We start from the raw sequence: 24,210 nt of genomic DNA on the forward strand, positions 1-24,210 counted from the left end.
AAAATTCTTAATGAGGAGGACGCTTAAGCAACTGAACAGGTGCTCAGACAGGCTATGAAATCTCTGTTCTGCAATGTTTTCAACAGTTGGCTGACAAAGCCCTGAGAAATCTGATCCTGCACTGATATTAGTCCTTCCTGCTTTGAACAGGAAGTTGGTCCAGACGAACTCCAGGGTGGTGGGAAGAGAAAAAACAGTTAGGAAGGAAGAAGCCAGCCTAATTAAAATTTAGTGTGTCTTATCTTAGTAAGGTCATGCTTTTTTGTCCACAGCCAGTTCACTGTAGTGCTGAGATGTAACAGAAGAAAGATGAGTAAGAAGAATAATAACTGATCACACAAGGTAACCAACAGTTCAGGTCTAGTTAAGAAGAGCAAAGCATTTAACCTTTCACACACAAGCTCAGACACATCAAGCTTTACTCACCATTGGGCAACTGAAAAACTTGCATATAAAATTTATGACACGTTCCCAAACGCGGCTTGGTCAACAGTTGATCCATTGACATCACTAAGTCTCCCTGGGTCATTCGACTCACACGGTCTAACACTTGCTATAAATACGAAAAGAACAGTAAGAATCTGAAGTGCAAAGAGGAAAAAAAATGGAAAAAAAAAAAGCCAGCGTGATCTAGGAAGTGTCTCACTGAGACATAAACTCTAGGTTATACCTAGTCACACAAACACACATCCACAATATGTACAAGAATTTCATTAGAGGAGAGAAAAAAAAAAAAAAAAAAAAAAAAAACAACACCCAGACAACTTTTTGCTTTTTCTGGGGATTTGCTACAAGGAGAAATTACAGAGATCCACAACAAGGCCCAGTCTGACTCTGACAGGAAGCACTCACCGGTTTGACGTTGATGACCAGAGTGATACCATGCTCCAAGAGCATGTCCTGGGCAATTCGCGACACAGTCTTCTCAACAAGGACCAAATTAGGCCTGACATCAACTATCCGCTGTACGTAATTCTTCAGGAACTCCCTTTCCTGCAGACAGGAAAAAAGTATGGCAGTTAACTACTGCAAACCCATCTGAAAAAACCCCACTTAATGCTTAATATTACTTTCTCTTTCATTTATATGCTGACCTTTCCTATAAAACCTTTCCTATATGTTTGAAAGGTGCTAGAAGTAGAGCATCCTAAACATTCACGTTAGTGTCGCAAAGACAAAGCTTTTGCTAGAAGGTCCTATGGGACTTTAACGCAGATACACAAATAGTTATGATCATGTTCTGAAGCAGGCACTGAAATAATCACAGAGATCAATATTTAGAAAGCATAGCAGATACATCTACCTCAATCAGATGAAGGACAGGTCTCAGTTTAAGCTTCTACTAGAAAACCAACTCACTAGGCAGAGACAAGTTTTATTGCTAAAGCTTTCATACCTGTAATCCTGTCTATTAATCAAACAGAAGCGGTCTTAAACACTTGCTAAGGAAATAGTCAAATACAGAAACAAACATGGGCCAAGCTCAGTAGGGCACCTTGTTACAAGTGTCCTGGCAAACACCCAAAGACTGACTCTCAGACAAGAATGCAGTGTCAAAGAAAAGTTCTATCCACTTCAGTGTTTTCATACTTCAGGCATTTCCCTGCTCACAGGGCATGGCACCTGTTCCCAAGTGACATCTGGTAGCTTGTCACTTCATTATGTTGGTGGTTGTTCCATTTTTTTCAAGCCTGATAAGAAATAACACGGGTGCAACCTAATCCTTACCTACACCAACTTTTCTAATATTTCTTCACGCACCTAAACCATGTCTAGTGCTGACCTTCTGAACTGTATGTTCCTTATACAACGTATCATTAAAAACAAAAAGCGTTTCCTAAAACATTGCATTTAATTGTGAGGATCAGGAGATCACTCTCAATACATGTAACAAAAACCCTCAGCCCAAGACTGCAAGCTCGTACTGTATTTACTGCAGCAGGTTTTTTAGCTAGCTGCTAGAAGAGGAAATTTTTCTCTTTCCTATGCAATCCCACTCACTCAACTCCAGCTTACACAATGAAAAACAAAACAAAACACCACCAAAACCAGATGTGCCCAGATCATCATTTTGTTTGAATCACGAGACCTCAGGCAATTTTAATCGAGAACAAAAGCATGCTCTCACCTGAAGTACTATAGGGTCTATGCAGGTAAACTTTGTTTCTTCTCGATAGAGGTACTCAATTGAGCACTTCAGCAGAAGAATTTTGGGATTTTTTAAGCAGGAGTTCATCTAAGAAAGACACAAAAATAGTTAAAGCAAAAGTACAAACACCTGGACGGGAAAAAGTAGACAAGGAAAAAAAGACAGACTTCTCATGATTGATTTTTTTTTTTCCCCCCAAAAAAACTGTCTCAGTTATCCTCCCTCCCTGCAGACACGACTACACGTTCTTCCTCCTTACAAAGAAGTTACACCCAGTTCTTGGAATTTCACAGCTACTGTCCAGTAAGTGCAACACTAGAGGTTTCTGCTGTGACCCCCAAGAACCCTGAAGTCTTGATACACCTTAGAGCCTCCACCCAGGTCACTTCTCTCTTGACCTCCTGCTTTATTTAAAGTCTCGCTTTACTATGTTGTCATAAGTCAGAACTACAAATGCCTATTTCTGGCTAAAACTTGGGGCAACTACTAGATGCCTTCTGGGGTAGGCAGACGTGGAAAGGATGATTTTCTATGCATGTATGAGGAAAGCTTTCCCCTTAGAACCTCTAGGCTGAAATAAAACAGCTTGGAAAAAAATGCTTTAAAAGTAATTCTTGTTTAGGGTCTCAAACTAGAGAAAGCTCAGAAACCTCCTGAGTAGCGAGAAAAGCTTCAAAACCCAAAAATCAAGTCACAGCACACTTGTTTCCTCAGAATGCACTACAACCAGCATTTGATTAATCAAGCCTGCATTACCTTTTTGTGTGCAACGTTCTTAGTGCAAACAAATCCATTCACCACCATGGAGTCAAATTTCTTTCCACCAGGTATCTGATAAAGCAAATAACATTTTTAGAACTGTCATATAGTCCCATAACTTCTAATGCAGTCAAGATAATACATAGAATACCTATTGTAGCTGATGTGTGAGCTTCAGCTACATCCTCAATTATCAGATGAAAGATCAGATACAGTAATGCTGGACACAACTCTTTAAAGTCTGGCAAACTAAGGACAACATGAAAACAAGTACTAAGTTCCAGGATCTCTACGCTCCTCCCAACAGATGCATATTTGTTAAACTGGGAACACTCTGGAACATGATAAGGGAACCCAACTAATATAGGCCATGGGAAGCATATACCTTGGCACACGCTAATTCCATTAACAACAAACGAGTTGTACAGAAAGAGAAGGAAAAAAAAAGAAAGAAAAAAGAAAACCAAGTAAATCTCTACTTACTATTTGAACACAAACACTTGACTGGTGTGCCTACAGTCACAACTATTCACAAGAGTAATAAACAACATGAAAGAGACCTCAGAATAACTTGTTTTTCAGAGGACGTTTCTGTTATCAGTATGTGAAAACAACAGGCAGCTACAAAGAGCTTTCACCCCTGAACATCTCTTCTTTGAACTGGAGTTTCAGGAGACACAGCCACAACTGATGCTGCTTGAAGAGATGCCACAGAGCTGCCATCGGCATCATAAGGCTCTCATATTTTACACGGTTTCCAAACAAAAGGGGCCTCCCAAGGTAAATTTTGCCAAAGAAAAATAAGACCAAGCCTTTGATCCTCAGTCACACCAGCTCCTTGGATGTTCTTGTCACATCAGCCTCCCAGAAGAAACTCCGTATGCCACAACTCCAGGCTTACAGTTCAACAATGTCAACACTGGGGCATCTGGCAGAACCGGATGCACCATCCCATAACAATTAAGTTTTCCTCTTGAAGAAAGTGGTTGTACTTCGCATGGGAGGAGCTCAGTCCTCCACAATGGATAGTTACAGGGCAATAGATTGCTACAGAATCCTGCAAGCTACTTATCCAGTATTCAGCACATTTCCAAGTCCAAGCAGAAACCAAAAAAGGAAGCAAGACATTACAGAAGAGGTGTTGCTCTTCGCTACCTTCTGCAGCCTACAGCCTGGAAGAAGAGGTTAACTCCAGGGCATTAAAGCACCTTTCACAGTATGCAACATTCCTTCTGTGCAACTTCTTCTAGAACCCCACCTTATCCAAAGGCCATGTTGGCCAATTACACCACTGGACGTGCTGGGGGCAGTGGGAAGGGGGCTCTTCTCTTTGAAGAAGGGGTGCTGCCAGCAGCTGCATCCTTTTGTTTCCCTACATCCACTGTTTGGAACTTACCTTTTTGATGTGGACAAACTGGCGGATATCCATGTCATCATCTCTGTTCTTGACATCAGGCCGTACAGTTTGAACTACCTGGCACACCACAGGCACAATGATATCCCTCCAGGACAGTGACAGGGACTCATTGTACAGAAGTTGCTGAAGCAGTGCCATCATGTGGTTGTGATTAGCAGATCTGTAAAAAAGGTGAAACAAATAGATTTGTTGTGAGAAGAATACAGAGCAGTGATTTGATGTCATATTTCAGAAGTCAGTTTCTTAACATCTATACTGCAGAACTCCACTGAACGAACAGCTGCCTAGAACCTTCTACGGTCAGCTCTGGTCCTGTACTTTAGTATATAAAAATCACAGCAAAAGAAACCCAATCAAAATATACTGTAAAAATGCTGTTTTCTTAATGCTGTTTTCTTAATGCAAATTAGTTTCTTGCATTGTCCACTAAATCAAGTCCCACTGAAAGTTGGTGGAGTATTGGGGCTTCAGGAAATATTACTTGGGATTTGCAAATTCCTTTTTCTACATGTTGCTTACAGCAGCCTTTCCATGGCTTGTTTCTCCCCATTCTCTTCTCTCAGCAGCTCCAGACTGCTGTGGTGCCAGCCTAGAGGCGTGAAAAAGAGTTCTTTGGACTTCTCCTCCACCCTTCTGTTGAATAATGACTCTGCAAGAGACAAACAAACCTTGTTAATATAAGGTCACAGCTGAACGCCTGTGCCTTTCTGAAAGGCTACTTTGAAAAGGAAATAATTTACTAAGACATAAGTCTAAGCTTCTTGAAATACTGAGTTTGTGCTAGATGTGGTAACATGATGCAGCAAACACCATTGAGTATAACAGTGGTGAGCGTACAAAGGAAAAGTGGGCTACTAAAATTCTTGTACCACCAGCACAGAGCAAAAGGTTCTCTTCTTGAATTGAATTGTTACTAAGTTCATTAAGACAAGGAAGAAAAAAAAAAATTCAGCAGATTCCAAATATCATGTATATTCATAATACACAATCACAATGGCTTTTAGACTTAGGACACTGGTCAAAGGCACTAATTTGATCCAGAAGAAGCTGCTAATTTGAGGACATCTGTGTATAAGTGGCATTAAAAAGATCCAGTTATTCCATTCAAGCTGCAGCACAAGTATCTAAAATATCTTGGTAAAGACCTTTAAAGAAATGCTATGCTAACAATTCATATGCCGGATTTCTGAACCTTTATGTGACCTGCAGCCCTGATCCCACATACAGCCCCTCTTTGCTGCCAGCAGGCTGGTTCATCTCACCTACGTCACACTATTTAATACTACAGAATTCTCAAGGATCTTCTGTCAAGAAAGTGGCACAAGCTTTTCAAAAGATCTCAGCATATCTTCTCCATCCACATAACCATCATACACTCTGCTACAATAAACAGGATGCTCATGAAGGCTACATCCACTGATACAATTTTTTAAAATCCTGAATGTCAGCATGAGCCATACCCATTTCTGTTTTGGAAGCACAAAGCATGTTTCAACAGTGTAAGACAGTCCTCACTGGGAGGGGGCCCGCCACTTTCAATCACTGTATTGTCTAGTAACCCCTTAGAACTGTTCTGTGTTTTGCCGTGCCAAAAGGAGAGGTTATTTCAGCACAGTTTTTGTGCTTTGAAAGAGTTACTAGGTTATTTCCCACACAGGTATTTATGATATTACAGAGGGAAGTTATAAACTTCCCCATTCTCATAATGGCTGACTATATTATAAGTCATTTATGTCAGTAGCATATAAATTTTCATCAGCAAGCATGTACGCTTAGAACTCCTCAAAGTGCATGATACAGCTGCAAACCCCTTATACAATAGTAATCTGAGCAGGACTACTGAAAAAAACCTCTTTGAAAACAACAATTACATTCCTCTAGACTCTCCCAATCCAAAATTAGCTGTGTAGAAGATCAGCAGAAGTTACATTGCTTTTTCCCCTTTCCTTTCTCCTGCAAAAGCTCAGTTAAAAAACTAAGCAAAGACGCTGTTTTTCCAGCTGCACAGACATTGGGGTTTCCCCCTTATTTCATCCTCATACGAGCTCACCAAAATCAACATCATTAACTGGGGAAAAAAAAAAAAGCAGCCCCAAAGCACCCCTGGCCATGATATTGGAAGGCACATGGGTTTTAAAACTCACAACTGCATCTAATTGCCTTTCATTTCAGAAGTAGTAGTGGTGAGGGCAGTGGTGGTGACAGGAAACCCAGAAAGATTTACGATATGAAGCTTTCAGCTGCTCTGTAGAAGCAGTGCAATTAATCATATCACACGTTGATTTGCTTGCACAGAAAGTTAAAACTGGTGTCTGTTACATAAGTTTGTAGGTAGGGAAGTTTTGAACAGACTTGCCACTTACACTTACTAAAAAAAAAAAAAAAGTAAAAACTTTTGAGTACTTTTGAAAGAAGCAATTTGAGAATTCAAAGAAATTTAAGCTTGAAAGTTCATTCAAAAAAGAGTATAGTTTATATAAAAGTTTTGCCACTAAATAAGTTCAGATTTACTGCCAAGTAAATATTTCTAGAGGGTCAACGCTCTATTAAAGGAGTATTGAGTTTTCACCATTATACTAAAACCCCACAACAGCAACATCTGAAGTTTCTCCTTACCTTTAATAAATGCATCACTTATAGAGAACATCTGCTGCCCTCCGTTTTCAGGATTCAAGTACTCTGAAAGAAGAGAGGAGAGGGAGATAGGCGGAGACAAAGCAATGACAGGTTACACTGGTGCGCCCGTATAATTACAATGTGCACGCCCACACCAGAAGCAGCAGCATTACTCATCTCAGTGTTCAGTCACCAATTTAGCAACAGCTTGATGAGTGGTCAAGACAAGAATATCCTCTCATTCTCGTTCTATCAAAAACTTCTAAGACTGCAAGAAAATAGTACTTACTACTGTAAAGAAACAAACAAAGTAGACATGAGCAAAGACTGAACCAGAAATTAAAGAGTTTACTCTTCCAATTGAACCACACCGCACTTTTCTAGGTCTGAATATAAACGTGTTAAGCTGTGAGTAAACGCCGTGAGAACATCCAGACAGGGAACAGCCTCCTCACTCTGCTCTAAAAATTCAGCTTCAGAAGCCATTTTGCTCTCACACTCCAACAAAATATCTCAGACCAAGGGAGACCAGCCATAAGATTTATTTTACACAGTGAAGGAACAGAGGACAGCCTGCCTTTCAAGAGCTGAAAGTCTAAAGTCTCAGCCAGCCTGAAGTGTTTTGAGGAATCCATGCTGACAGAGGCAGATTCCCAGCAACAAAGGAAAGCAAGAATTATATTTCATTTTACACGTCAGAAATAGGATGAAGCTCCATCAACTACACTTGTTCAGCTTGCTAGATCTTGATCTTTCATGCAGGCTGGCTGCCTACAAAAAGCTTGTTTTCTCCAGAGACTATTAGCTTGTTGTGCCTTTAGTTGGTTCCTTGCTTCTACAAAAAAAGATTGTAGAGTGGGAAGACAGAAGCATTAGCCCAACTGGTTATACAGCGTGATGATCTGAAGTCCAAAGCTAAGCCTTTATCATCTTCCCTGAGAACGGTCCAGACCTACTGCCACAAAGGGAACGCAAAGCCAGGCAGCTTCAGACATCAACAGAAAGCAACAGAATGTTAACAGGACACAAGCAATCACAAGTCTGAAGAGCAGCACTCAAGAGACACCTTACATGCCACCAGTTTAAAAGTCTGAGCTTGTCTGCAGATGCCGAGTTTGCAAACAGATACTCATAAGATGATTGATATACCAAAGAGGGGTTGCAAGCATCCCTGCAGCTTGATGGTTATTTTCAGGTTCCTTTCATCTCTTGCTTAGACGAAGAGTTTAGCATTACAAGCAACCTACTGCCTGATAAACGCTGGCTCACCCTCAACATTCATTCACCCACAGACTACCTAGAGAAAGTTCTGCCATGCTGTACCTACACATCAGCATGTCTACTGGCACCTCCATCCCTCTCCACTTTGCAACAGCTCAGAGCACCAGCTCTTCCTGCAAACACACTCAAATTAGGTCTGACACATGTCCCTGACTGGCAGAGCCAGGGCAGGAGTTAATCCCAGCTGAAATCTTGCCTTGGCAAGCACTGGTGATAAGGAACTGTGTCGTGGTTACTCAGATTCTCTTCTCCTTCCCCTTCCTAACTAGATGCAGGCACCAAAAACTACCCAAAATACCTGCTGCCAGGATCAAGGACACTGGGCTGCAAGGACATCTAGAAAATAAAGTTTCCCGTATTGACAACAGTATCTCTTTAAAATAATAACTAGAACCCACATTTAAAATAAATGAGTCACTTAATCTCTTCCCTCCATTTAAATGCAGAAAGAAATCTTACTTTGCTTCCCATTTTGATACATACTATAAAGTGCCACTGTTTTTAGGCAGGCTATACTACAAATGAGTCACTGTACTCACTTGTGAGATACTACAAGCCAGCTAACTGGAAGTCACTAGAATTTCATGGCAACACACCGGCCATTAGTCAGCCTGCAACATCACAAGAAATCCTGCCGTTAGACTCAGACTATATACAAACCACTCTGCTCTAAAACACAGCTGGTACCTCCCAGGCCATTGCCTCAAAGCAGCTGACCTCTGTGACTGGTGGAAATTGCATCTCCCTTACTCATTTCAAGAAACTCACTAACCACTTGGACAGAAGTTGACCTGCACTTCTAGCACTGATGTTTGGTCCTGCCAGTCCCCCCCAATGACTGTAATTTACTCAGTTGTGAGGAAATAGTTTCCTAGCCTCAAAAGGTGGGTGTGATCTTCAGTTTTACTTCATTATTTCACAGAAAAATAAGTCATTGTCATCCAGTCTAAGAAAAAAAAGACAATTCCAAAGAAATCAAGCCAAATACATGTGCCTGTAACGGTCATATGGAAGTCACTGACCCTGACAGCAGCAAACACCTCATGTTGCTGATTGACAACAGTGCTCTGCTCTTAAAATAACCATGTCCCATTTTGCACAGAAGCGGATCTAGTTCTGGCTGTCTAATCGTTGTGATACTCCATAACATCCTGGATGGCATCTTTTGTTGAATACAGCCAGGATAAAGCAGGAACACAAGGTCTTCACACTCTGACTTTAATATTTCCAGAACAAAGTTTTTAAAGTCACCCTTTTCACTACTCTAGGCACTGCAGTATCACTGCAGGGTTTTGTCCTAATTTTTGAGGGCCTTTAATAACATATATATATAAGTACCTACAAAATTTCAGTTGCCCTATTGCCAAGAAGTGTTTCTGGCTATCCAAGATGTTGTCACTCTTTTTAACTTGTTGCTCCCTAGTTATGTCTCTCCTCTAGAAACTCATGCCAGGAACCCCCAAAAAATATGTACAGTAAGTCCTCTGTACTTGCAGAGGATACAGATTTTTTTTTTTTTTTTTTAAACTGCAGGATAATACCTACCTCTCCACAGCGCATTTTAGTGACTCACACCTCCACTCTATCCCAGTCCTGGGCATACTACTGACACTTTCCCCTCAAGGGAAATCCATTCTCTTAAAAGGAATTGTTCCCAATTTTCTACTATGAATTACACTCCTACAGAATAACCTGGTTAAGAATCCACACATTTCAGGAACAGATAACAAAAATCAGTCAGCAGAGATTCACCCAAGATAGCAGAGTGCTGCCAACATATATAATTCAAAGGCAAAGGTCTGTCTCCTTTCAGTCCCCTCACCACTTGCCTTTTCTGCTGATCTTCTCTGTGCTCTCCATCACCAAAATCCTTCTCATAAGAGCTTCAGTTCTGGCTATAAAAAGCCTTGATTTAGTCAACAGTTTCCGAGAGAGGTAGACTCTCTTACGTTCCCCCTTCATCATGTACTGCGTTTTGTATAAGGAGATAAAGACTAAGATATGTTTGAAACCAGGACTATTACTCTAGGAGTCCTTTAACACACTGAAAGATAAACCTGCTACAGCTGTAAATTCATATGATAATGCAGCACACCTGGGCCTGTTTCAAGCTCACTTAATCCAGCAGTAGTGCTGACAACCTGTTCCTACTGTTGAATCATCTGACATCAACTCAGATTTCAAACCTGCTCTGCTCCTCTCTTTGGGGGAAAAAAAATAAGCAGTTTGACTTTCTTCTTCTAGACAAGTTCTAAGCAAATAAAAGGTGACTACAATAGGCACTGATAAATGTCCCCTCTAATTTGCCTCTCTTTCTCATTTCTAACATACTTCAAAAGTCAGCTGTGACCAGTTCTCCTGCCCTACTCTCTCCAATGAGCATTTCATCATTTCAGAAAATTCAGTCTGTAAGCAAGCATAAAAAGTCTTGCATTCTGATCCACAACAACAGAAGAGATCCGTTAGACTTTATAGAATAATGAAATCATTAGAAGAAGTCTACATTATTTAACAATGGAACATCTTTTAAGGTTGGAAATATCAAAGAGGTGGGACGAAACTATTTAAGAATAAGAAACTCCTCAGAAGCAGCAAAGAGAGAAGTCTACAAAGCTGATGTAACCTTAGGTAAGGAAGCAGAGCAAAGGCATCAATTGCTACCCAGCATGTAAAGCAACTAGAATATACGAGACCCAAGCCAGCGGCAAAGCCTGGTTTCAGTCAGCCCTTGTCCAGTTTATAGAATGCAACTGTCAACAGGCAGGCACATTGTTTTTTCTATAAGAATTGTGCTTAGAGTACTTCAATTTAATATTTATTTAGGAGAAAAAAAAACTTTCAAAAGAAGTCTTCAACACTGAGCATTTTATTTCTTCCTACTTTGCTTAAGTGGATTTTTGCTTTTGAACAAATGGTACATATATGGACTAAGGCTTTATTCCACATCAGTAAGATTCTTCTGTCAAATGTAAGCTTATTAAGGTACAATTAGAAGTCAGCACAGAGCTCTTCCAAGTTAATTTTGTTCACTTGTTGTTTGAGTGTTTCTTCCTTGCTTGCTTTTCCAGCTTAATCTCCAACTGTAGAGACACATATCAAACTGGTTTATGCACAGATTATTTTTCCACCCCAGTTAGCCAGAAACTGTATCTGTGGATCTGCCCTATTATGTATGGGCAGGAGACTTTGCTTCAACTGCAAAGAGAAAGTCACAGGGGAAGTTACACACTCTGAAGAGAAGGCGTTTCGACAGGTCTACTGAGCCTCCTCAGAGGTGAGCACATCAAAACTGCAAGTGAGTGCCAGCTAAATATCGTATTTTCCCCTCTGTAAGACAGCTACAAAAGTAGTGTCCAAACAGGTCAGTATTATTAGGGCCCAGCTCTCTCCATCATGTGCAACTCCAGCTGGTGACTACCTCGTACCTTTTTGGTCGGCAGGGTGAGGGGGCACATGTGGGTACTTGGAGTGCTTCTTGATATGGAAGTTCACGTTGTCCAGCTCCACGTTCAGGCTGATGGAGGCGGCTGAATCACTGTCCATTGTGGACTGGAAGCTGCTGACTGAAGTGCGCTTGCTAGGGCTGGCGGAGTCTTTTAGTGTTGGGTAAGGGGGAAGATACGGGGAGGAGAAGGGTTCAAATGGGTATCATGAGGGTACCGGAGAGGAGAAAAATTGTCTTTAATACATAAAGACCAGTGTGCAATACTACAGGAACACAGTATTTTCATAGTTCCAATCTTATCTTCATGTGTGCATGCTGATATATTGGGCATTCTTTAGTGCATCACTATAGGGTCCAAATCAAGCAGGAGTCTGCCTGAGAAACAGAAGGCAGCAATTTACACGCTTCTCCTCCATTAGAAGTATGAAGCTTTGCCAGTTCCACTAAATACAAAATACTGTATCCATCGTAAGAAAAAGGACTAGCTAGCTTATAGTTTGCTTAGATCCTTACAGCCCCATGCGCGCACACAAACACACACACATAAAGCAAGACATGGTTAAAGTACTGTGTCCCGAAGGACTGGGGACAGCAGGGGAGAAGGCAGAGTGAGAACAAGACTCAGGTGAAACTCACTGGCCAAGTTATCTTCTCCTTCATCAGCAATCTGCTCTGTGTCACTGTCATCAAACTTGATGTCTTTGAACCAGGATGGCTCAGAGTGCCCCTCTACAGAGTTCACAGAGTCGCTGTCTGGAGATGGGGTTTCTGAGAACTCCGTGCTCTAGGAAGAAAAAAAGATGTTGAAATGCAGCTCTGCTGAAATATTAAGCAGCCTTAGAAAGCAGCCTGCTACAAATGCAGATCAGACATTTTTAAAATTAGAGGATACTCTCAGTGGGTCGAGCCAGGTTAGTCACAGAGCCACCCTCCTCAGCACGAAATAGGAACTGGGACAGGAAACAAGTATTTCTTTATACTTCCCATGTGCTTAGTCTCTGTGTCCTCCCCACCTCCACACAAGTTGTGACCGAGTGGCACGAAAGGACAAGTTTATTCTACTGCACATTTTCTGTCACCTCATCCAGCTAAGCAGTTTTGAATGCTTCTCATCCCCAGCTGAGGGGGGTGATGACCATATCCTTTGCCCAGAAACCACCATATACATGCAGCTTTTGGTGGAGGCTAATTCTAAGTCACTGGAGCAATTCTGTGACTGACCCAAGCAGCTCTAAGAGTTTCACTCACAAGTCAGGCTCTAGCTGGGGCTACTGCGTCAAAACAAAGCCTGCCTAGAGTGCCAGAGAACCTGGAGAGCATCTAAGCAATTTCCATCAGTCATCCCAATGCCTCCAGTCTCCTCAAGAGGAAGTTCTCACTATCGTTCCTTCGGCTACAGTGAGTACAGCAAGCAACTGAGTCAACAACACTGTTTCTCCTGACTCTTGTTCAGGAGCAGTGACATCAGACAGTGCTTTCAGCTGATGAGAACAAAAATTGGCTTTAAACCTTGCATAACATAAGCCCCTTACAAATAGTTACAAACAGGGATCCACAAGCACTTGCTAGTTAAGGGCAAGCTTTTACTAGCTAACAGGCAGTGCAGTTAACTAGCTGAGATGCCAGATAAAGCCCAGACCAATCTCAATGGAAGACCATGTGATTGTGGCCAAGAGATGAAATGCATGAAGAAGACAAGATGCTAATGGCTACAAGCTTTCTGACTGAGGTCCACGGGACAGCTGAGCCATTCTTATTGTGAGAAGCTGCAAAACACAGAAGACTCTCAACTGAATGCTTTCAGGTAGGAGAGGCTACAGAGATATCTTCTTCAAGTTAAAAAAACAATCCAGTCACTCAGGCCAGTGACTGCTCTTACCCCTCAGCAAGTTTAATTGCAATGAAACGCAGTAGGGTAGCACCTCTGGTCACTGGCCCCCTGCCTCCCGCTCAGCTAGCCAGTCCTATTTGGGAGGTATGACGAAGAACACCTCCCAGTCTCACACCACGTAGCTAAGGTACTGAATTCTTTCTTACTGCCATCACTGGAGATCAGAAGGTGGTGACCAATACAACATAGGAGAAGATCCCATACTGTATATCTAAAATATCCATTCTTTGGAAGTTTTTAAATAAGGAGTTTTGAAATAGAAGTAGAATACCACCATTGTGTCTCAGATTCTGCACATGATAGCACAGCTACCACAAGCACAGACTGTGCCACGCCAGGGCCTCTGTGGAAGATGTCCACCATGAGAGGTACTGGCCTAGATAAGAGACCCTTTCCTCCACTTTAGGCAGCACTACATGCAACAACCCATCCTCCACAGAGGACACCCCAAAGCTTTCTGGGAAAACACAGCTTCCTCAGACTTTAGAGCATTAAGGACTCCAATTCTCTGTACAAAAGAGCTGATTTAGAAAACATATAATGGCTGCTGAGAACAGGATTAGAAAAGATTCTAGTGAGCAGCCAAACTCAGTAAGTACCATAGCTTTCCTAGTCCTTTTACCTGTAATGGTCTGTAGAGAGCATACTCATCTCTGAAGAGCTGATCATGATGACTGACACATTCTAGCCAGCGTCCATCAACCAGCGCTTGTCCTATTGCAATAGCTTGGACCCTGGAGGTATAAGAACAGAGACGTTTTCTAAGTCTAGTTCTAAACACACATGGTTTATGGTACAAGCATGCTACAAAGAGTCGCTTGCTACACACTATTTGACTCAACAATATCCCATTGCCATGTTTAACCAGACACTATTTAAAATATTGTGGAGAGGCAGCAGAGTGTACTGGTTCAAGCATGGAGCTAGATGAAGAGACAGAGACTGCCAGGACTCTGAACACTCACTTGAGGTGTCCAACAGACAATGGAGACATATTGTATGTGCTCCTCCAATATTGTTAGCTTGAGTTATACATAGTGAGCACCTCTGCTGAATGAGGACTGCTGCTCTGCACTAAAGAACCCTATCAGTTTTATCACCCTCTCACATAAATACACCAGATCCTTTATACTCACAAGGTTAATAGCCTGACAGCCCACCAAAAATTTAGCTAACAAACACTATTAGTGATATCCAATTACAGGGGCAGACTTGCACTTCAGAGCATCAGTGAACATTTTTGGATAGTCTTTGTAATACACTCACTATTTTCCAGCTGTTTTGAGTGATACTTGTCCCAAAAGCTGCTTCCCAAAGCAGACACCTCCTGTGCCCTGTTGTTTTGGGCCGCATGGAGTCAGAACCCTGCCAGTAGAGATCTGAATTTTCCTTCTTTCTCATCTCCCTGCAAAGGAGTCTGCCATCTAAGGTATCCTATATCAGCTAAAATTCACAACCTCCTGTCACAGAGAAAGACGACACCTGCTGTCCTAAAGCCTCAGGGTTACCTTGTGGTTATGTGCCCATTTCTGATGAGCCAGTTGACCAGCTCTTTTCCCACAATGCAGTTGGGATGTGTCCGCAGCCAGTAGCGATGGTCTTGAAACTCCATCCCACTGTTGTGGTGGCAGATTTTCTTCCACAAATCTTTCAGCTGGACCGAATCCTGGACAGGGAGATGTGCAAGTTACTGAGTAGTCTGACCTTAGCACTGGTTTTAAGGGCATCAACCTGTGCCCTCAGATCAGCTTCTAGATCAAGAGCTCTCCACAAACAGGCATAAAATCTAAGCCGTTCTGCACAACCTATGCAAAGATGTAAACAGAGACAGCAGACACAAGACCAGCTCCTTATATCCTTCCTTTCATATAAAGTTGAGAATAAGGAGGAAAAAAGTGGGTACCCTCAGATCTGGGTTTATTTTGAGAGAGAACAGAGCATCCCAAGGGGTGAAGAAGAAGCACTGCAGCTCACTGCCTCAAATGCCTCACTCATTCAATTTTTGTTGAAGAAGAAAAAAAAGGAGGGGGGGAAAAAAAAAAAGTGCTTTATTTAAATTTTAACTGGCTTCAGCTTTCCAGTGAACTGCCAGACTCACATTACCACACTTCCCAAGGGTGCCCTGAGATCCAAGAGTTTTGCTCCACTTCTGTAACTGGACCAGCTTTCTGCTTTTATTTCCAGCACTGGCTGTCCTGGGAATTATCCTAAAACCAATGTCAGCAGCTTCCCTTCCATAACAGGTATAGAGTCAAATGGATCAGTAACAGAACACGTCACAGGATCACAAGATTTGATGCCACTGGCGATTCCACAGTTCAACTGCCTTGTAGTTTACCCTTAGTTTACACGGTGAATTCAGTAAATTGGACAAACTGGCAGAAAACAGCAAATCCTTTCAACTAAAGGATTTTGACCTCTAGTTCACAGAAGTATGTGCTTACTTACTTCACTGTACATACATCCTCCCCTACCTTTTATTTCATGAGCAAAGTTCCTTAATCTTCTGAATGGAACACATTAAACTTTAACTCCTGATATAGAGTCAGCTCCACATGCAAAGTGCATTAAACAAACAGTGGGAATTCACAAAAAATCCTACATTAATTGACAATGCATCTTCTGCTCTTACCTGAACAGAAGCAATGCTACAAACCCTCTTTTTCCCCAGGGAAGGAAATAGACAAAAATTAAACCACATGAAGCTGAAGTGCACTGGGACTTGATCAAATTGGTCCAAGTTGTGTTCATAGCATTTAAAATATCATTTTTCCTGCAGTAACATACACACACTGGGCAAGGCGGTGTAAAGACGTGCCTTAATGTTTCTCCCTCACGTGGTTATCCATTTACAGAGCACGCTGGAAGGAGTTGTGCAACCGAGCAGGAACTAGAGTGTTTCTGCACCCTCAGGAATACTTGTATGCATTTTGCTGACAGCAGGAAAATACCTGGCACAGAAATTAGTCTTCCTGATTTTAAATTGGCAATCTTGAACCTTTTAATGTGTGAAAAACACTCTCTTCCCTTCTCCTTATCTTCTTTGCCCTATTTGTTGGAAACACTTCCTCACCCTCAAAGAAATAAACCACTGTTTTCTGCTGAACATTGTCTAGTAATTGCCACCTACAACACTGCTTCTGTCAGGGAGGGATAATAGGATTACACAGAACACTGTGGCACATTGGCTTTTCTTCGAACAAGTACGTCACTACAACCTTCTACAAAATGTTATATTTATTCTGCAAACAAGGGGAGGGGCCAATAAGCTGTAACAGCTTAAATTCATTCATCATAGCGTAACCATTTTGAGGCAGCCATTTAAAGTTTCCGATTATGTGGCCTATGAAAGGGCAAATCTGAACTTGGAGAAATACAGATTCAGGTCATTGCATTACAGCTGCAACCATTGCAGGGTTTAGCCCACAAGAAGCCACGTGCACCAACTCCACAATGCGTAACACACTTCCCAAGAATGAAACTGTAAACACCTTTATGGGAACACCACATGAAACTATGATTTGTTTCAGGAACACAGAATTTTCCAAAGCAGCATCAATATTCCCCATCCCTGCAGCACCTGGAGGAAGGGTCCAGGTAAGAGTGCTCAGACAAGAGCCTTTAAAGGCAGCAAGATACTCCTGCTGCATGACTCAAGAAAGGTAAACTTCATTGCCTTCACAGAACAGGACAAACACAAGTCTGAAAGGTACCAGAAGGATTTTGCGCTCATCCTCACTGGTCTCTGCCTTCATATGCGTGCGGCTGGCCTGGGGGCTGACGGATGTCTCATAGGCAGGGACCATTGGTGAACCTGAGCGGTCCAGTGACAGGTTAGTAATGCTGGCTGACCTGTAGTAGAAGAGAGAAGAACTGAAGTATAAGTGTTCATCATATGAACATATGATCATATGAACACCTCACCAGAGCAGGCATTGATCTTGTAGCATGCTAAAAATGAACTTAAACCTGTGACGTTGTTCATTCTCCTCAGTACAGACTTAACACTTAATGCTCCCTCCCCTGTCAAAGCAGAAGAAAGGATCCCTAGGAAGCAAGTGTATTGCTTTGGAACGTCTAATTTAAACACAGACTTTTGTAAAACTCTTTGTAGGAAGCAGTTAGAACTAAGTTTAGGCACAGAAATTAATATGTCTGTGGATTGGATTCTGGGTAATTAGAAGCTCCAACAGTTTGGAGGCAAAACAGATGACAGCAAGGGCGGCCAGCACCAGGATCCCTGTAACAGGGCACTGACATTTCCCCACCTCCTTGAACCATTCAAAATTCCCTCTCCTCAGCTCTCTGGAATACACAGCTGACCGCCTGCAGAGTCCGGACTTTTGAGCACCTGTTCCCAAGGGTAGCTACACTGTCTGCTGAAGCTGGGGGTCACTCCAGCTGACGATCTTCCTTGTACTGCGATATGGAGCATCCACCTGATCTCAGCCCAGCTGTTAGGAAATCTTGGTTATGTACTGCAGCAGACACACGCCGTTTTGCAATAATCATTGCAAAGCTACAAATGCAAACACAAGTTTCCAGATACCCTCTGCTCCAATATCCCACAACGAGACAAAGCCTCTGAATAACCAGAGTGCAACTTCTCACGCAGCAGCAAAAAGGACATAGTGTAAACTATTCATGTTAACAGTGCTCCAAGGAGTGAGGATGGAAAATGCTTCTGCACACAGCAACAAGGAAGCTCAAAATGCCAATGCTGAACTGACTCAAGAGGCTTGCAGCAGTCTCAGCAATGGGAAATGTTGCCTGCCTCTAGTCCTTGGAACGAAACTCAGATAACTTCACAGAGCTTGCTAACTGGCTAACAGATACTTTAATTATTCCCAAGAATTCCCAGTGGATGTTGTGGCGGAGCCCAGACATGAAACAGCAACGCTACTCTATTTCAGCTTTTGTACTGCAAGGACGTGGGCACTGAAGGTACGACAGTCTCAAAATCACTGCTGATTCCTCCTCTATCTCTTAAGGGGGAACACTGGGCTGGTAAAGGGTTTTAGTTAGGTCCTTTTTAGTCATTTATGCAGAAACAAAGGAAACTATGTTGGCACTACATCCACATACATCTAGGGGCGATAAGCAAAAACTTTCTGCCATGGTCAGGCACTCAATGCAAACTAAAACTCTGCCAGTCTTCTACTGTTCAGATGATCTCAAGTTAAAGTTAGAACCAGCAGTTATGCAGCTTAACAAAAATCATTCTCATGTGGAAGATAAGGCAGACATGAAAGCCCGTCATTAAACACTCCTCCCAGTTGTTGCACAACAGCTACTTCAATTGAGCCACCTATCTGTAAGCAGTAGGTGTTTTTAATTTGCATAAAAGGGCATTAAGCAAGAGTTGAGCAGTCAGATTTCATATCTGTGTCTTTATCATCACCAGTTACACCTGGAACTTCATTTATCTTTTCTAAAATCAGAGGGGGAGATTTTGCAATGAAAATCCCTGTCCTTTAGGGGGACCTGCAAAGGAGAAGTTCAAATCCCTCTGCTTGCAATACTGGACTGTTGTGCCATTTTTTTCCCCATAAATAACCAGTCTGAGGAAAAAACCACCACATATGCCCCACCCACAGGGAAAACAAATAATACTAAGTAACTTCTGCACTCAACCTGCACCTTTTTTGCTTCATCTCAGCTAGAAAGAGGCATGGTCAAGCTTGCCTCAAAGGAACAGCTCCGGCTGCTTTGAGAAGACCTAAACACCAGTATTGCTTAGCCCAAAGCCAATAGCTTTGTTTCTGCAGGTTCAGAATTTTGACAGCAATAGGCTATACTTTATCATTACTTCTCAAATGTGAGTCTAGACAGGTAAGTATGATGGTGAGGCCGCGAATAGCCAGAGAGTTCAATTTTAACCTGAATGAGCAGCTTGGGCCTGCCAGATCCAGCTTAGAACCCTCTGACTACTGCACGTGTGAGCAAACAGCAAAGGCCTTTTAAAATAGACATCATCAATTCAAACGGGAAGCAGAGCAGCATCCTCAAGGTTTCAGACATTTCTTGACGTCACTGCAGTTATTTAGCATTGAACTTTTAACTGGACTCCTTGCCACGTTTGCCCAGAATTGATTTTTGGTACTAGTTTATTCACCAGTATTTTACTCCCCCTAGGCAAGATCTTTGGTTCTCAGCTGTACAGTCTGTGTGCATCTCCTCCTAACCACCCCATCACACAGGTGAGGAGTCTGTTCCCTGAAAGCCACATCCAGCATCCTTCTCAGCTGAGTTCCCCAGTCACCACCGGTCCTGCCAAATGCCTCCAAACCACTAAACACTCTGCATTCCTGTAACACCAATGCAAAGAATCTTCTGAATATCTCCTGACTCCAACATTGAAATTTGGATTATCTTTGCTCTGTTCCTCAGATCCTTGCCTCACCTTTATTTCCTCAATTTAACCATAATGCAGATATGTAACCAGAACCACAGCAGAAGCACCGTGAAGTGGAAATTACTTGTTCTTCTAATACTAGCCTACTGAGTGGGATTAAGCTCAAGCATTCACATTTTATACTAAAGCTCTCATGAACATTTCCAAGTTCATTTTAATACTCTTGCATAAAGACCTATGATGGGATTTTAGCCTAAGGAAGCCTGGTAACTTAAACAAGATTATACTTAATGGAAGAGCACAGGGAACAGATAGAGGGAGGAGGTGGGAAAGACTCCACAAAACAAGCAAAAACTACACCCCTGCTCCTCCATGACCTCAGTCTTTGCCTCTCATTACCACGGCTCTGTTACTCCCTTTTCTTCAGCTTCCTCAGAACTCTACCTTTCTTAGCCACTTCTTTCCCTTTCTGTCCTCTATACCACCACCTCTGTTTGACTGACTCAGCAGGTTCCTCAAAAGCAGTACATTTATTAATAAGAATATGTACATAGATGGTCTTTCCTTACCATTACATATGGGTAATGCGGTGTCCCATTTTGGACATGAAACAGCATGCTCAGTAAAAATAAGCACCAAAATACAGGCTTTGCAGTGAAGAATGTGCTAGGAGTGCAACCAGAACAGAAAATACTTAGATATGATCAGTTCACCTGTTCCTAGCTGGTGACTTCCCTGCATCCTCCTGGACAGACCCAAGGCGTGCAGACAACGTGGTAGTTGAGGAGTCTGGGTGAATCAAACTGCAAGGAAAAGTAGCATGTTACAGATGTTTGAGAGGTTTGCCCCATGCAGCAGTGGCAGAACAGCTAGAATTAAAATACAGTTAATTATAATGTTACCTCTCATCACACTCACGATTGTTGAATCAATGAGGGAATAGGGAAATCATTCCCCACCTATAGGCCAATGATATCTGGAGGACAGTGCTCAAGTCTTCTCCCTTCAGACCCAAGTGCTGGACAATACAGCCTCTTCCCACTTCCCCTATCATCCTGCCTTCCTGCCCTCTTCCCCTTTATCCCTTTCTTACACATTCTCCTTTTTTACAGGCTGCTATTCCATGCTTTGGAGGTAGAGGCATTGTCCCCATCTCCCCAACACATCATCTTTGCAATCCAAGTATTATTAAAAAAAAAAAAAGCACACTGTAGCCCACTGCAAAGTTTTACATTTTAAGAGCAACAAGCACTGAAGAAAATATTAATTCTCCTAAAGCAACCATAAACTACCTAATCTCAGTCCTTCTCCCTCTCACAAACAAAAGCAGCCCATGTTTACTCAGTGACTCCCAACAAGATTTAAGTCTTCCAGTATAGACAGAGTTATCAGACTTCCAAGAATGGGCAGTACTTTTCTCAAGTGCTACAAGCTGCCCAAAATAAAGATACAAATCCTTTCTTTACATGTTATGTCTCCAAGCTGTTGAATTTCTGTAATAAAGATACTAATAACACATTAGAAGACAGAACTAATGATACCTTCTATATTTCACAGGCCTGAAGAGAAGCATTCCAAGCACACATACTTATTCCCTAGTTCAAAATTTTGTAATATTTATCCCAAGCATTGCAACATTACTGCTTTAGCTGACCATGACGTTAAACCAGAAGTACTTTCATTTATTTAGGCCTAAAGCTGATTATTTAATTGCTTCCATATAGGAGTACCACGCTCTGAAAAGCAATATGCAAAGCAAGAGTCAGGGCATTTTCTGAAGATGGACGGTTTTGAGTTTTTTCTTTTAATCCTGTCAGAACCACTAGAAGAGATCTGCTGGGAGAGGCACATCACTAACACTACCCCTCATTAAAGACAGGCTCCGACTCAAGACCTCCTCAGTAGTTTCACGCCTGCCTGTTCTTCTGTTTTAGGAAAACGAGCACAAACACACACACACGTATCTGATTACTTCTTCCTCCCCCTACCTTAAATTAAATTGAGGTCCTCAGAAATTAACCTGCATACCACTTGATAAGTAGTACAGTGTTCTTTTATTCATCTTCCAAAAATAAAGATCCCCTCATTCAAGAGCAATAAGAAGAAATATACTTTGAAAAGAGACCAGAGAACCTCTACAGCTGTCCTTTCAACCCCATTTCAGCTGAAACAGGTGGTTAATTCCACCATTTCTCTCTTACTTATACAGACAGCATCTCTTACATTCTCTTGCCCAATCCAAAACCTGACAGGTAAAGCATCAGTGTTACATTGACTTGTCTCAACACACTGGTGGTTAGAAGCAATGTCTTTTGGTTCTGTCTTTCTAAACTTTGAAGCTAAAAGCCTGCTCTGTCACTGGTATAGAATCACTGATTCAATAGGTTGAAGGAAGAACTGCAAATAATATGAAACTCCACTAGAAAAGTTTCCACATTTCAACTTGAAGAACATTAGAAGCAAGCACAGGATTAGATTCTTTTTACAGAAGACACACTTCTAAGTTTCCTGGATGGAAAGCACTAGCTTGAAAACACAGTTAAGATCCTGGAGCTCAGCATGAAGCCATTCGCTTTACCTTTGCCAGGTTAGATCCTCCTCCAGAAAGATGTTGCGGCTGGCTTTCCGGCTCCCGACCGGTGTGCGTGGCTCACCAGGGTCCAGCACTGACACAGAACATGCAGAATCCGACAGAGCATTTAAGTCTTCTCCAATGGAGTTACTGTCTGTGGAGTGCGCGTAGCTTAAGGCTATTTTGCGGCAGTAAGTGCAGGCTCGGAGATCCCCTATGGAAAGGGGAACCAGAAAGTGTAAGTGAACAGGAACAAATAGCGCTCTGTTCCTGCAGGATCAGAGGTGTGTCGCAGTGGGAAAAGAAGGATTTCCTGTTTCAAAACCTCTTTACACGTTTAGTTCTCATATTCCCTTAAAGAGCAAAACCCCAGATAATTATACACTCGGGGGATTTCTCCAAGTGTAATGATGCATAACACATGATCAGAAAGAGAGACAGGCTGTGAGGGCGGGGAGAGAGAGAGCGCGCACATGTGCACACTGAAATCATGGTACAACAGTAGCCAGACAGATACGATGTACCAGCTGGTGTCTGGAAAACATTACCTCCATCAGGAGATGTCTAGAGTTTGGTAACTGGTATTTGAAAGAAATTCCCTGACCCTCAATTAGAACAAGCAGCTCATTACATTCTAAAACTACCATTACTAAGAGCAGGTTTCACCGGAGCACACATTTTGCAGTGAACATCTTTGTTAAGTAGTGGCCATATTTGTTTTGTCATCATGGACACAGTGTTGGTGAAAATAAGCAGCATGGCATAATCTATCATCGTGCATGAAGAAATTGACAGAATTAGGTCCTGTGATTCTTTTTTGCTTATTTCTAAGCCCACTAGAGAGCTGTTCAGCATTCTCTATCAGATGCCAGAATCTAAAATGCAGTAGTGCAAACAGAGCTGAGCACACAGAAAATGTTCTGCATCTCAATAGATAAACCCTACCTGTGTAGCCCATGAATTTTCCAGGGATTTCCTGATTGCAGCAGCGACTACAGAAGATCTGCCCACAAAGTCGACAGTGGTGCCTCCGCCGGAAGGTGGTGAATTTCTCACTGCAGTCGTAGCACTCTTTGCACTGGCTGTCAGGCATCCAGTACTGCTTCAAGTCACTGTCCTACAAGGGAAGGCAGCAGAGAAAAAAAACCTTCCTTTTGTAAATGAAAAAGCATGTTTAGACTCACAATTGCTTTGTAGATCATGCACATATATGTGTGTGGGTGCACGCTCTTGTGTATAAGTACACACATGCACAGAAAGGATTTTTCATATGGTTTTATAAGGAGCCAGAAGGCTGAGTGAGTTTCTAGCTGCGAGAATAAATCTAGTAAGCCTTTGCATTCTTCATACAAGATGGAAGCAAAGCAGATAAAACTACCATGAGCTGTAGATAAAGGCCAAGAAGAAACAAACATATGAAGTACTGTTCGCTCTTCCCTCTCATTTGCCCTGAGCAAATGACAGGCCCTCAACTAGCACAGTTTTTTTAAAAATACACACACCACACGTTAGTTGAAGCTGTTATCCAGGGGCAAATCAAGTTATCGGGATTTATCAGTGCAGGAAGATCATTTCAACAGCTAACACTGGGATGTACTTTGAAAGGATTACCGGTACATGTAAAAAGTTTTGTTATATGACCAAACTGTTCAAAACCTCAGTAAGCAGTTGTAAAAGCCTGTGTCCCAGATTGATGTTGTTTCAAAACTCTAGGTTAACTGCTAC

The 24,210-nt window shown here is 42.1% G+C and overlaps 1 protein-coding gene across 9 annotated transcripts in view; it reads right to left on the reverse strand.

Annotated features, from left to right (window-relative positions):
- PIKFYVE (phosphoinositide kinase, FYVE-type zinc finger containing) overlaps window positions 1-24,210 on the reverse strand; it is a 63,721-nt gene that overhangs the window by 25,836 nt on the left and 13,675 nt on the right. For 7 of the 9 annotated variants that reach the window (XR_010606369.1, XM_065637315.1, XM_065637311.1 and 4 more), the window contains 15 exons: window positions 23,431-23,602; window positions 22,492-22,699; window positions 20,627-20,716; window positions 17,272-17,410; window positions 15,067-15,224; window positions 14,181-14,292; window positions 12,304-12,451; window positions 11,648-11,815; window positions 6,942-7,004; window positions 4,845-4,974; window positions 4,305-4,485; window positions 2,906-2,980; window positions 2,129-2,236; window positions 853-993; window positions 427-553 (listed from right to left, as the gene is read on the reverse strand). Coding sequence is in view for 8 of the 9 variants with exons in the window: in XM_065637315.1 (XP_065493387.1) it covers window positions 427-553; window positions 853-993; window positions 2,129-2,236; window positions 2,906-2,980; window positions 4,305-4,485; window positions 4,845-4,974; window positions 6,942-7,004; window positions 11,648-11,815; window positions 12,304-12,451; window positions 14,181-14,292; window positions 15,067-15,224; window positions 17,272-17,410; window positions 20,627-20,716; window positions 22,492-22,699; window positions 23,431-23,602 (2,020 nt within the window). In the remaining variant the exon portion in view is untranslated. The remainder of the gene's footprint in view (window positions 1-426; window positions 554-852; window positions 994-2,128; window positions 2,237-2,905; window positions 2,981-4,304; window positions 4,486-4,844; window positions 4,975-6,941; window positions 7,005-11,647; window positions 11,816-12,303; window positions 12,452-14,180; window positions 14,293-15,066; window positions 15,225-17,271; window positions 17,411-20,626; window positions 20,717-22,491; window positions 22,700-23,430; window positions 23,603-24,210) is intronic. The other 2 variants (XM_065637312.1, XM_065637313.1) reach the window with 1 other exon arrangement.

The sequence above is a fragment of the Caloenas nicobarica genome, chromosome 6 (assembly GCF_036013445.1).
Source record: "Caloenas nicobarica isolate bCalNic1 chromosome 6, bCalNic1.hap1, whole genome shotgun sequence".
Taxonomy (NCBI): domain Eukaryota; kingdom Metazoa; phylum Chordata; class Aves; order Columbiformes; family Columbidae; genus Caloenas; species Caloenas nicobarica.